At 45.4% G+C, this 12622-nt stretch overlaps 1 protein-coding gene across 1 annotated transcript in view; it reads left to right on the top strand.

The window, feature by feature from the left end:
* Positions 1-12622, top strand: part of Lrrk (Leucine-rich repeat kinase) — a 90910-nt gene that overhangs the window by 76880 nt on the left and 1408 nt on the right. The window contains 18 exon segments of the mRNA XM_074108363.1: positions 1702-1801; positions 2158-2270; positions 3505-3565; positions 4055-4224; positions 4414-4516; positions 4519-4607; positions 4917-5084; positions 5730-5870; positions 6031-6133; positions 6625-6734; positions 7649-7771; positions 8049-8235; positions 9042-9158; positions 9545-9635; positions 10406-10534; positions 11061-11195; positions 11444-11595; positions 12233-12366. Coding sequence (XP_073964464.1) covers positions 1702-1801; positions 2158-2270; positions 3505-3565; positions 4055-4224; positions 4414-4516; positions 4519-4607; positions 4917-5084; positions 5730-5870; positions 6031-6133; positions 6625-6734; positions 7649-7771; positions 8049-8235; positions 9042-9158; positions 9545-9635; positions 10406-10534; positions 11061-11195; positions 11444-11595; positions 12233-12366 — 2226 coding nt within the window.

Raw genomic sequence — 12622 nt, 5'->3', positions numbered from 1 at the left:
AGGCAGATCTCAAAATCTCTGAAGCGCGATGTACGCCGATTTAATACTAATAAATAGCATTGAAGAGGCTATTGAGCGTATCAGAGGCTCTAAGGTGTTTACCAGGGATCTGTCTGTAAGTCAAAGCCGGTTAATGAAGTTGAAGACCGACGACGGCAGAATCATTTCATCCAAACCTGAGCTGTTGGGGGAAAACGAGAGGTTTTATGGATAGCGACACGACAGCTAGCAGCAAGCAGTCTAGCTAAAGACCCGAGGGCTAGATTAACTCGACACTATCACGAAGACATCCCAGACGTCAGCCTGTACGAGATTAGTATGGCCCTCAAATAGCTTAAGAATGACAAAGCCCCGGGTGACGATGAAATTACAGCCGAACTCTTGAAGGCGGGTGGTAAACCAGTCCTTAAGGACCTTAAGACGCCGTTTAGTTCCGTCCTCCACCAAGGGGAACACCGAAAGCATGGAACAGAAGACAGTGGTGGTGCTCATCTTCAAAAAAGGTGATAACACCTTGCTGAAGAATTATAGACCCATCTCACTTCTGAGCCATGTTTACAAGCTGTTTTTCAGGATCATCACAAATCGTCTCGCAAGCAGGTTTGACGATTTCCAGCCTCCCGAACAAGCCGGCTTCCGAAAACCTATAGTACCGTAGACCACATGTACGTTGCGGCAGGTTATACAGAAGACCGAAGGGTATAACTTCCCCCTTTGCCTTGCATTTGTGGACTACGAGAAAGCCTTCGATTCGATCGAGACTTGGGCTGTGATGCAGGCTCTCCAGCGGTGCAGTTGACTACCGGTATATCGAAGTGTTGAAGTATCTAGTGTCTGTACAAAAACGCCACTATGTCCGTCCGATTACATGACCAGAGCACGAAGCCTATTCCTCTGCAGCGGGGAGTCAGACAAGGAGATGTGATCGCTCCGAAACTGTTCACCGTTGCATTGGAGGATGCTTTTCAGGTTCTGGACTGGAAAGGACGAGGCATCAACATTAATGGCGGGTACTTCACTCGCCTTCGATTCGCCGACGATATTGTAGTCATGGCTGAGACCATGGAAGACTTCAGTGCTATGCTCGCCGACCTCAGCAGTTTCCGACCGAGTTGGCCTAAAAATGAACATGGGCAAGACGAAAGTCATGTCTAACTAATGTCCATGTTGTCCGAACTCCCGCAATAGTCGGGGGCTCTGCGCTCGAAGTTGTTGACGACTATGTATACCTGGGACAAACGGTTCAGTTAGGTAGGTCCAACTTCGAGAAAGCTTACACTACAAATAAGCAAAGCAAACTTGTGCGCGGTAAATTTGAAATTTGAAAGTAGATTAAGAGGTAAGTAACTTCAAAAGCCATAAGTCTGAAGACAAGTTATTAAAAGTGCTTTCTTGTTTGAAATTAAAGTCGACTATTACTATTTTAAGCACAAGTCAAAATACCGAAAAACCGGTTTTGTACATTTTAATACCGGTATTAAAAGAGGGGAAAAATGACCGGTATCCCGGTTTTTCGGTAATACCGAATACCGGTATCAATGCCCTAGTTAGTAGGACATAAGAAACCTCTTTATCCGGGATACAGCGAATGCTAAAAATCTCTTTTCTATAACTTCAAGACAACACACATTGTCTATACAAATATTCTCATCGTTCATAATACCGTGTAAGCGCAATTTGTCAGTGTGTCTGTCTGTACAGAGCATCAGCATCGAGCCGAATCTAGAGGCGCTGGCGCGTCTTCTGGCGATACTGTCCGACCACGTGGACCTCCTGCTCGAGGACTGGTACCCCTCGCTGGGTGAGTTGTTGCTGTGGTGCTGTGACCAGGATGAAGGGTTGTTGATAAGTTTAGGTTAGTCGATCTGATTAATCAGATTGAGTTATTGACGCAGGTAATATTAAACAGTATCCCAATTTGCGAATTTTAAGAAAACTATTTATCAATTGAATTAAAGCTTGAAGTGGGATGTCGGAAAATTGGCTTTTTTTTATAGCTTATATGATGACGATAATTGTTTTTTTAAGATATTTAAAAAATCTTTAACAACTCGGTTAGTCAAATAATATAGATATGTTTCAATAAAAAATATATATCAATATTCTCCACTATCCGTGTAACTGAACCTCAACTGTGGTGCGCCCGCGCACGCGCAGGCACTCGCTTCGTGCACACGTCGGAGGGGCGCTGCCTGATCACGCGCGTGGTGCCGTGCGGCGCCTGCCTGCGGGACCTGGACGCCGAGCCCAGGGAACACCAGCTGGCGCAGGTATGCAGCTGGTTCGCTATCGTTTGTTTGAATTCTATATGCACAAATCTCATGTATCCGAATTTAATCATCATCGAAAAATGATCATTTGCCTTAATTTTGTTTTCCACAACAAATGATATGGCATACTGATAATTTGCCATAATTTAATTTACCATGACGATACGTTTGTCATAGATTTCATTTTCTTTCTTATTAAATGTCCTAAAATCGTTTGACATTAATAACTAACTTCGTAGCCTATGAATTTTCAACCATTACCGTATTTCAGTGCTAAAGTGAATCCATGAATGATGAATAAAAATTGTAAGTATGAATACTTTGAATTCAAATATTATAGGACAAACATGCGCGCTAGTCAAAACATAATTTTAAACCAAAATATTAAAATTACTTTCTGGCACTGGATACAATTTAGATTTGGCATATATTTCTAACTACCTTGCTCCAATAATGATCCATCTGACTGAGGTAACACTATCAGTCACTGATCACATTGAGCGCATTTGAGAAAGACTATGAATATTAGTTAATGTTTATTTTTAATTGTTTTTGCAAAGAATGACGGTACCTTCACTTATCGTGAACGGGTTTGCGATGGGCCGGGCTGTGTTCCCACCCAGTCTTTAATCAGCAATTTTTCTTTTATTTTTGCACTGTACTTTATAGTTTATCGATAATTATTATAATGCATCACAATATCATTATTATTGAAATAATTGTACATATTACACTTCAGTCCTGCTCTGACTTGTTGAGATTTAACTGTTTCGAAAATGGTTAAACTGATCGAGTGTTGCCATTATTTCCGGATTGCAAGTTTCTTTGCGAACTTCCTTCCGCTGGCGTTCGTGTCGTCATAGTGTGTTGTATGTTTTTATATGTTTTAGTTTTTAAATGGGTCCCACTGAAAAATAGCGTTGCGGCTTGCCGTAACACTATGATGAGTGGGGTCCACTTTATGCTACTTATTCGATGTTATTTTTATTTTTTCCATCTAATGTATTTTGATGTGTATCGAAATGTGTAAATAAATGTTTCTCTCTCTCTCTCTCTCTCTCTCTCTCTCTCTCTCTCTCAAACAACATAAAGGTGACATTATCCTTTAAAGGGGTCTCTCCCAGTTGACGATTGATCGAAAACAGTGCTAGTTAACTCTTTGTTTACTCTTTCTTCAGGCTTTCCGCCGCGTGGAAGTGGCGGAGAGGCGTGAGGGGCGCGGGGCCGCGGGGGGCGTGGCTCGCAGGAGTCGCGCGCCTCCGACCAGGACAGCGGCGTGGGCGCAGACTCCGCAGGTAACTACGTACCATAACTACGACCGTCATTGCTGTGAAGTCAAAGGACGTTCAAGTATTATGTAAGCAAAATTTTAGTAAATTTTAACTTCCCACTCCAAGGAAAAAGTCGGCAAAAGTAAGGAAAGTTTACAACCCCTTCCGCTCTCCCGCTCATGCTACGGTAAACAGTGGTGTTTTTTAAGTTGTTCGGGTTTGGTTATTGTTTTTTTTGTTATAATCATTAAGAATACAAAAGTGGCCAATTTTTAGGATCATAAAGTATTTTCACGTACATACCATTTATTAATCTATTAAGACATAATTTTTTTATTTATGTTAATGACGTCATCAACATCCAGGCCCTCCCGTGCTCCATATCATCAAAACAAGCTAAGCATCCCCCACCCCCGTTTGGGGCTTACGTTATGCTTGAATGGAAAAGTTGGTTTAAAAACTGGTGTGGTGTGGTGAATGGTTGGAAATTTTTATATTAACGTTTTTTTCCAGCGTCGTCGCGCATCGGTTCAGTGGAGGGCGCGCTGAGCTCGCCCAGCGAGTCGGCAACGTGCGTGCACGGCTGGACCGTAGAGCAGTGTCTGCTGGCTGCCTGCACCGGGCAGAACATCGTGTGTCCCGTGCACGGCGACGTTCCGCTGCAGCACGCCGCGCCAGACGCGGTAACGCACACTGACAATACAATCATCATCATTGTAGACAGTTAAAAGCTAGTTTTTATGTGCATGAGCATAGATTTTATAGGTGTTTGTTGAGCAAAACATGTCCAGTCAGAACTTTGATAAGCACGTCCGACTTGAGGTCTCCCAGTAAACTGTTCCTAATCGTGAGGTAAACTTGCTTTTTCCCAGCTATTGTTGGACGTGGAGGAAGAACAGCGCGCGCGCTGGGAGCACATCACGCTGGAGTCTGTGGCGGGGCGCGGCGCCTTCGGGACCGTGCTGGCGGGCGCCTGGCGCGTGCCCGGCCGCAAGCCGCTGCCGTCGCGGTCAAAGCGTTGCAGCCCGTGCCGCCGCCTCGCGCGCAGCACCACCACGCCTATAAGGTTGGTCCTGCGAGCCGGATGTACAGTGTGGCGGGCCAAAATGAATGCCACCTGTTAAGCTCGAGTTTCCCAGCGCTACCATAAAACACTGTGTTATTTTTGATTTCCGTAAACTTTAAGAAAACATACAACAAGACCAAATCAATTTGATTTCTCCGAGATACTAGTGACCTAATTCTTATGCTTAAAAAATAAACAAGAAGTAAAATAAATAGTTGTGTAGTAAAACATTAAAGAATTTTATAGCACAAGTCTATGATATAGTAGTGAAGATATTAGTTTGGTCCTCGTAACCGGGTGTTCTGTTAGGTGGCGCTGGCGCGCTGGGAGCGGTCCCCGACGGCGGGCGCGTGCCGCGCGTACTGCGGCCTGCGGCAGGAGCTGGCCGTGCTGCGCGTGCTGCGCCACCCGCACGTGCTGCGCCTGCGCGCCGTCTGCGCCGCGCCGCTGGCCCTGCTGTTACAGCACGCCCCTCAGGTACCGGCTAGCGTAGCGGTAGCGGTAGCGGTAACACACCAATGAGTACTGCTCACTAGCGGTAACGTACCCCAACATATTAATGACTAACGGGAGCGACCATCTAGTCAATATTTTTGTTTTTTGTCATCTTCTAAATTTGTCAACATTACATTGTGGTCCATTATCCTGACTCGTCGAAAATATTTCTTCAACTTTCATAGTTATTATCATTTCTAAACGGCATTTATTATACGCTTTGAAAATGGGAATTAGTGAGAGATGTGCGGGTAGATCAAGATTGCAAACAATTCAGGAATATACGTGAGAAGAACTGGGCGATGCAACACAATGGGCATTGTGGAAAGTTTTATGGATACCACTAGGGCGATTTTCCCCTGCAGTCGTTTGCACTCGGATCGTACGAGTTTCGAACAAATTAAACTAGATGTCGCTACTGGCGAAACTCAACGATATGTTCTAAATTAGAGATTCCCATCTAGGAGGGCGCGCCCAGTTGTGGGGGACACTTTTATATTTTTATTTATCTAATGTAATTTTCTGTGTAAACACTGTTGGTATATCAATGAATAAATAAATGTGTTAAAGGCGTATAGGGTACTGGGTTGGGAATCCCTGTTCTAAATGGATTATAATATACTGCAGGGTGCGCTGGACAATATCTTGCGGACGTACGCGGGCTGCGGCGCGCGCATTGGCGCACGCGCAGCACGCGCCCTCGCGCTGCAACTTGCGCGTGCGCTCGAGTATTTGCACGATAAGCGCGTTCTGTACCGGGACCTCAAGGTGAATCCATAGTTGTAGTAACTGCTAATCGTAATTTGTTACACTATTTTTTTGTAGCAACACTTGACAGAATAACACTTAAAAGTTGATTGACCTTCAAAATATACTAAAAAGTATTGGCATAGCATAATATTCACGATGTGTGCGTGTGTGTGTACAGTCTGAGAACGTGCTGGTGTGGGAGATGCCGAGCGTAGCGGCTGCCGCGGCGGCCGAGCTGAGCGCCGCGCCCGTGCCCGTCCGCGTCAAGCTGGGCGACTACGGTGAGGGCCGCGGGGGCGGGGGCGGGGACCAACAAACAAGTGTGGCCCTCTGGACAAACATTAACGGGACATGTTGATTAGGTTTTTTCTAACCTATTTACAATGCCTCATACCAAATGCCACTGTAACCAACGAAGATATTACGAAAATTTTAAAACTAAAATGAAGTAAATAAGACCTTTCAGGTTACCCAACCTGTAAAAAAAAACGGAGAAAATACTGATTCAGTGTCCAAAGGGTGACACATTGTATGTGCCAGAAGTTAACTTCCGGGAACCTTCCGGGAGCTTTTCAACTTCAAGCAACAATATCTAACATAATAAAGCTTTCATAAAAATTTGAACCGACTATTTAAAAGAAAAGAAAGAAAGAAGACATTTTATTCACTTACACAGAAGACACACAATATTCCTAGATACTCAATAGATATTTTTGCATGCTTCGAGATATTATCGCAGGTGACTGTACTAAAAGAGTTGTTTTTTATGCAGGCATCAGCCGGCTCGCGCCGCTGTCGGGCTCGAAGGGTTTCGGCGGCACCGAGGGGTTCATGGCGCCAGAGATCATGCGGTACAACGGCGAGCAGGAGTATAACGAGAAGGTCGGTCTCTCGCCCCCTCCGGTCTTACGGAGGATCCAGGGGGGAGGTAATTAGGGTCATGGAGGGGCTGAGGCTTGCTGTAGCAATACGCTGAGTATGGCCCTTTTTACTTCTTTCGGCACAATTGTCTGTTTTAGCTGTAATTTTATTTCTTTTTGTTGTGCTGAATTTACGTAAATAGATTTATTCTTTCTTTCTTTCTTTTCATGAGTTGTGCCAAGAAGTGGGATGTCGCTGGGCCAGCTATTATGATGAATTTAGAATAATTCTTAGAGAAGCAAAAACAAGCAGAAATAGTATGTTCAGCAACGATGGTTACATTCATCCCAGCCTATATACGTCCCACTGCTGGGCACAGGCCTCCTCTCAGAACAAGAGGTTGGGCCATAGTTCTTAGGGAACTTTGCACGCACCATTGAATCGCTTCGCAGGTTTGTGCAGGTTTCCTCACGATGTTTTCCTTCACCGCAAAGCTTGTGGTAAATTTCAAATGTAATTCCGCACATGAATTTCGAAAAACTCAGAGGTGCGAGCTGGAGTTTGAACCCACGACCCTCTGCTTGAGAGGCGATAGGTCAAACCACTAGGCCACCACGGCTTCTTTACATTAACCATGAAATAAATATTATACCGCTATAAGATATATGCACAGTTCTAAACAGAGAGCTTTCGTAAATACCGTACCTACCGTAGTAAGTAGACTACTTAAGTTAGTTTTTAGTTTGGTTGGAGACTGAAAACAGCGACCTCGCTGAGTCTCATGTCCATTTTGCCTCACTTTATAATGTTATCTGTCTTGTATTGTATTTTTGGTTTGTGATGGTCTGTGGTGATGGTGAATAAAAATTTGTATTATTATTATTTTTCAGGTTTTCGAAGTTAGTTTTAACATGTTTTTGTTTTCATTTGGACAGGTTGATTGTTTCTCGTTCGGAATGCTGCTGTACGAGATCGTAACTCTTCGGCAGCCGTTCGAGGGTCACGAAGCAGTCAAGGAAGCCATCCTGGACGGAGCGCGGCCCTCGCTCACACCGCGGGTACGTCACAGCCACGTCATACGCAAGATACAGGCAGTGCCACTAGAATTGAGGTCACGCACGCAAGAACATGTCATGTACTAACACCAGGATTTTGACATTAACTCATTCATTTTATTCAGTCTCCTTTTATGCAATTAGTTATTTTTGTAGCTGTGTGTGTGTAATCATTCACTACAATTCTTGTGGCACTACCTGTACATATAACACGAGAATTATGTTTTTTTTTGGTTTAATGCTGTTTTTCATTGTTCATTTATATAATTTGATGAGCCAGGACCTCCAGTACCCGTGCAGCATCCTCGAGACCATGCGTCGCTGCTGGCGCGGTGCGCCCGAGCTGCGGCCGTCGGCGGCGGCGCTGGTGTCCGCCGCGGCCGCGCCAGAGTTCACGGCGCTGCTGGACGCCGCGGCCGCGCGGGCTGTCGGCGCCGCCTGCGCTGTTAGCCTGCGCGGCGTCACTGGTCAGTATCCTGGTCACAGCCACTACGGTAAACTGGGGTTACTTTAAGAAAATTTCGGGGCTACTTTGATAGATTTAAAATGGTTTTAAAAACGCAAATATTCATACCTCGACTGAGCAAATGAAGTAGAAAGTTAGGTAATTCTTGAAGGTAGATATTTCACTGCCACAGATGGTCTAAAAAATAAGGACATGGCGTAAAAACTGTTTCCCAAAGTACCTCTGTAATTGAAAGTAACCCCGTTTTACTTACGCGAGAATCCGTCATCATGATCTCAGTATCCTAAAGCCGTGTTCTCCATCTCTTTCTACTTTCTGCTACTACTACTTTATTTCCAAGTATGTTGGACAAATAGGCCTGTGGTAACAACCAACAAAACTGTCACCATGATCTCATTATCCAGAGGCCTTATTTTCTAACGCTTTTGCAATCATAATCGTTTTCACTAATTCTTTCTGTCACATGGTATAAGTTGAGAGTAAAAAGAGATGATGAATGTGTCATGTGGGTAACTGCATAATACACATACATTCTTGTCAATGTGTGGGTGGTTCCTCAGTCTGGATTAAACAGCCTAACGAATACGTTGTTTCTATCGATCTTTCCTTAGTACGTGTCCCAATACCTGGACTGCTTGAATACATAACAGAATGCTATCGCGAATGTCAGAGCATTAGACAATACAGCCTTTGGACAGTTTCAAATGTGATTCTGATTAAAATGAAACTGCTTGCCACCTTTATTGTGTGATCCTCGTCACGGCACCAACGGAAGCGCTCACTTCTAACAAAACAAACCTCTTGCAGACGATGGTGACAGCGGGTGGGAGGTGTGGTACGGAGGGGGGGAGCCCGACCGAGTGCACACGCTGCTGTGTACTGAACACCATCTGACTCAACAGCACACTGTTAGAGTACCCGCAGGTAATATCAACGAGACCATTTGAAGAAAGATATAAACCATTTATTCGTGACGACATAAGAAAAAATAAAATAAAAATGCACGTCACAAAATGGCTACCAAATCAGTAAACTATCGGTCTTGCGAACGGCGCTGATCTTCCTTTTTCATCTGGTCATCCATCATATATTGAAAAGATGTACAAATTAAAATTTCATCACTAAAATGTCATAGTGAGAGAGCTTAGGCTGTAGTTCCCACGAGGGTTCAGTACGGATTTGGAACCTCGCTATATATACTTAAACTAGTGTCTTTGATATTTTAAACCAATTGACTCGATACTCTACGACAACACGTGTAAAACAGCTAAGTTTGAGCGAGGCATGTGTAACTTTGTGTTGTTTGTCAGACGGTTCCGTGCCGGCCACGGTGACGGCGCTATGTCGGGTGGGCAACTCCGTCTGGGCCGGCGACAGCGGCGGTCGCGTCTGCGTGTACGAGTGAGTCACAAACATTCTTACACTATAAACAACCCCTCTCCTTTTTATACGTGTTTTTTTATCTGTTGTATGACTAAAGCTGCTTGTAGACGTCCGTTGTTTTCACCGGACAACGAACCGTTTTTTGGCATGTTGTATGGCTTCGTCGCTGGACAAGTTTCCGGTGCATGTACACACATCCATTGTAAGCCATACAACACCGGAAGCCCGACAAAAAAAACGGTCCGTTGTACTTGTACGGTGAAAACGACGGACGTCTACGAGCAGCCTAAGGCCTGAGGCCGTATGACGTGACGTTAGCTATCGCATTCACTATCTGTGTGACAGAGAAGTGGTAAAAACAATTGTGATTCTAAGTGTGCTAGAACATAACCCCTTCGATATGAGAGTTGGCAGCGCTCTCTTGCCAAATACGAGCCACAGAGATGTAGTATACATCTATGTGGCGCGGAAAGCAAGGGGACACTACCACACTATTTTGGGAAAATAGTTGTCATTAAGTTGTCATGAAGGTTCACTGCTGATCATCAACCGATGACCACAACCACTCTATCAAAAGTGAGCGTACTTGTTTAAAAAAAAATAGCCATTTAAAATACAAAGTACAGTCAGTCGAATAAGCGGCCTCGCATTATGACGCAGGCGCATAGAAGTCTACTACACTTACCGCGTACCGTGATATACAACCTTTGCACCAGAAACGACCCAGAGCGGGGGGCCAAGACCTCTCTCTCTCTCTTGTTTATGTAGCATTCTGTGTTTGTCTTCAGCGCGTCGACCTGCGCCCTGCTGTGGACTGCTAAAGTGCAGGATTCCGTGGGCGGCGCCCCGAGCCCCGTGACCGCCCTGCAGCCGCTGCCGGCGTTGCAAAGAGTGGCCCTGGCGCTGCAGTGTGGCAGGCGAGTATTGGGGGGAGTGCTGTAGCGGTCTGCTTGCCGTCGGGGCTAGATAGTAGTGAGGGTGGGTGGCAATAGAGCCGTGTGGGGGTGTGGATTGGGGCGGCTTGCAGTGGAGGGCAGCTTGCGCGGGGGAGGGGGGGTAGCTTGTGGTAGGGGGCAATATGATAGACTGGCTTGTAGTGGGAGGCAACTTGCAGTGGGAGGTAGCTGTAGCAACACAGCGAGGAGACTACCCCATGTGGCAATAACGTTAGCGACTCTTCACGCCGGAATACAGCAACAATCACTGCTGCTTGCTTGTAAGTAGTTTGTAAGATTAGTGAGTGGTGGTAGCGATCCGGACAGACTTTGACAAGGTCCTATCACCTACAACGAACATACAGATTTTAAATTGAGATTTCAGTCTTCAAACAGGTATTATTTTGTGCCAAGTTACAGCTTTTCTATGAAGGTCCTACCCAACGTCATTGATTTAAAATAAACAAAAACAAGGATTAAAAATTACTAATGTACGTTTCTGTTGTAGGTTGTTCCTGGTCCGCTCGGAGCGGGTGGAGGCGGGCGCGGACGCGGAAGCGGAGGCGGAGGGCGGCTTCGTATTGACCGAGCTGGGGACTGCGGCGGAATTGAGCTGTTTGACCGCCGTGCCCACGCCTCAAGGGTACTAAACTAATGTCAATGTTGAGGAATCGATAAGCAACTATCGGCGATATCGTACTGCATACGTCCCTATGGTATCGTTGATTTTGGGCACCATGGACAGCGAGTGGTGAACATTAGTTTTGTATCTGAAGTAAATGAGAAAAAACTGTGTAAAAAAAAAAAAGAACTCATAGTAACGACTTTGTAATTTACATGGCAGTCACTTTCGCATTTATAAAATGAGTATTTTGGATGTTACTTGGTCAGGTTTGAGGTGTGGGCGGGCGGCGACGGGCTGTACACGTACTCAGTGGGGGCGGCGGGGGTGGTGGGGGCGGACGCCCTCCCTGTGCCCTCCCGCGTGACCCTGCTGGCTGCCGGCGACGACGAGCCTTTCGTCGTGGTTTATTGTGAGCCCGGTGAGTCCCATGCTTCCTATATCAAGATAAACTAGAGGACCTAGTATACTTCCCGGCGAGACACCTTCGTCATTACATTTACTTTTTGATTTCACTGATAGTAATTCCATGCTTTTAGAAAATGTCGTGAATTTGTTAACTTCTATCTATTATATAACTCTTTAACCAACCTTTTTAAATTTGCTAGAAAGGCAAAATGATTTGTATTAGGAAGTAGATTGTACTCAACAGAGTCGAATGCCTTTCTTATGTCAAATTTAACTAAACCTATGAAAATGCGGAAAAAATGGCGTCATCAATTTTGGCTACCACCATCTTGCTCGCTAATCCTGCCGTGAAGCAGCAGTGCTGGTGTGGCAAGCATCTGCAATACGGCTACGCCCTGGGTTTAGATGTTTATGGGCGGTGGTGATCTCTTACCATCAGGAGAGCCATTTGCTCGTTTGCCATCCAATCGAATAAAAAAAAAGTTCTTCTTTGTACGAGTACATATATCTCAACGTTTGTCAATCGTGTTTGTTTATTTATACCTACATACATACATTGTCAAAAAATAGACAACCTCAATTGCCCCATGATATTTATATAATTTTGAATAGTAAGAGCGAGACTGAGTGTAGCGAGTGTTTCAACGCAGGCGTACACGTGTACCAGTGGTGCGTGTCGCGGCGCGCGCAGACAGCGCGGCTCGACGTCAGCAAACTCGTGCCGTGCAGCGAGAGCCTGCGCTCCATCGCGCTCGACTCGCGGCTGGACGGCGAGCGCTGCCGCGTGAGTCTAGCGAGTGTAGCGAGTGTTTCAACGCGCGTGCACTACCCAAACAAACACAAAAGACAATTCTGTATGCGCGACACTTGTTTTTTTCCTTGTCCACCTAAGGCTGTGTTTCCACCAGAGAAATGTGAGGATGTGTTGCGAGGAATGTTTTAGTCGTGAACCAATTAAGGTCTCTGCCAACTACGCCGTATCATACTATGACCGTAGTAGGAACGTATCGGACACGGACTACAACATGTCAACGGCGTGT

This window comes from Choristoneura fumiferana, chromosome 26 (assembly GCF_025370935.1).
Source record: "Choristoneura fumiferana chromosome 26, NRCan_CFum_1, whole genome shotgun sequence".
NCBI classification, from domain to species: domain Eukaryota; kingdom Metazoa; phylum Arthropoda; class Insecta; order Lepidoptera; family Tortricidae; genus Choristoneura; species Choristoneura fumiferana.
The sequence above is the reverse complement of the archived record's forward strand: the minus strand, read 5'-3'. Positions and strand labels throughout refer to the sequence as shown.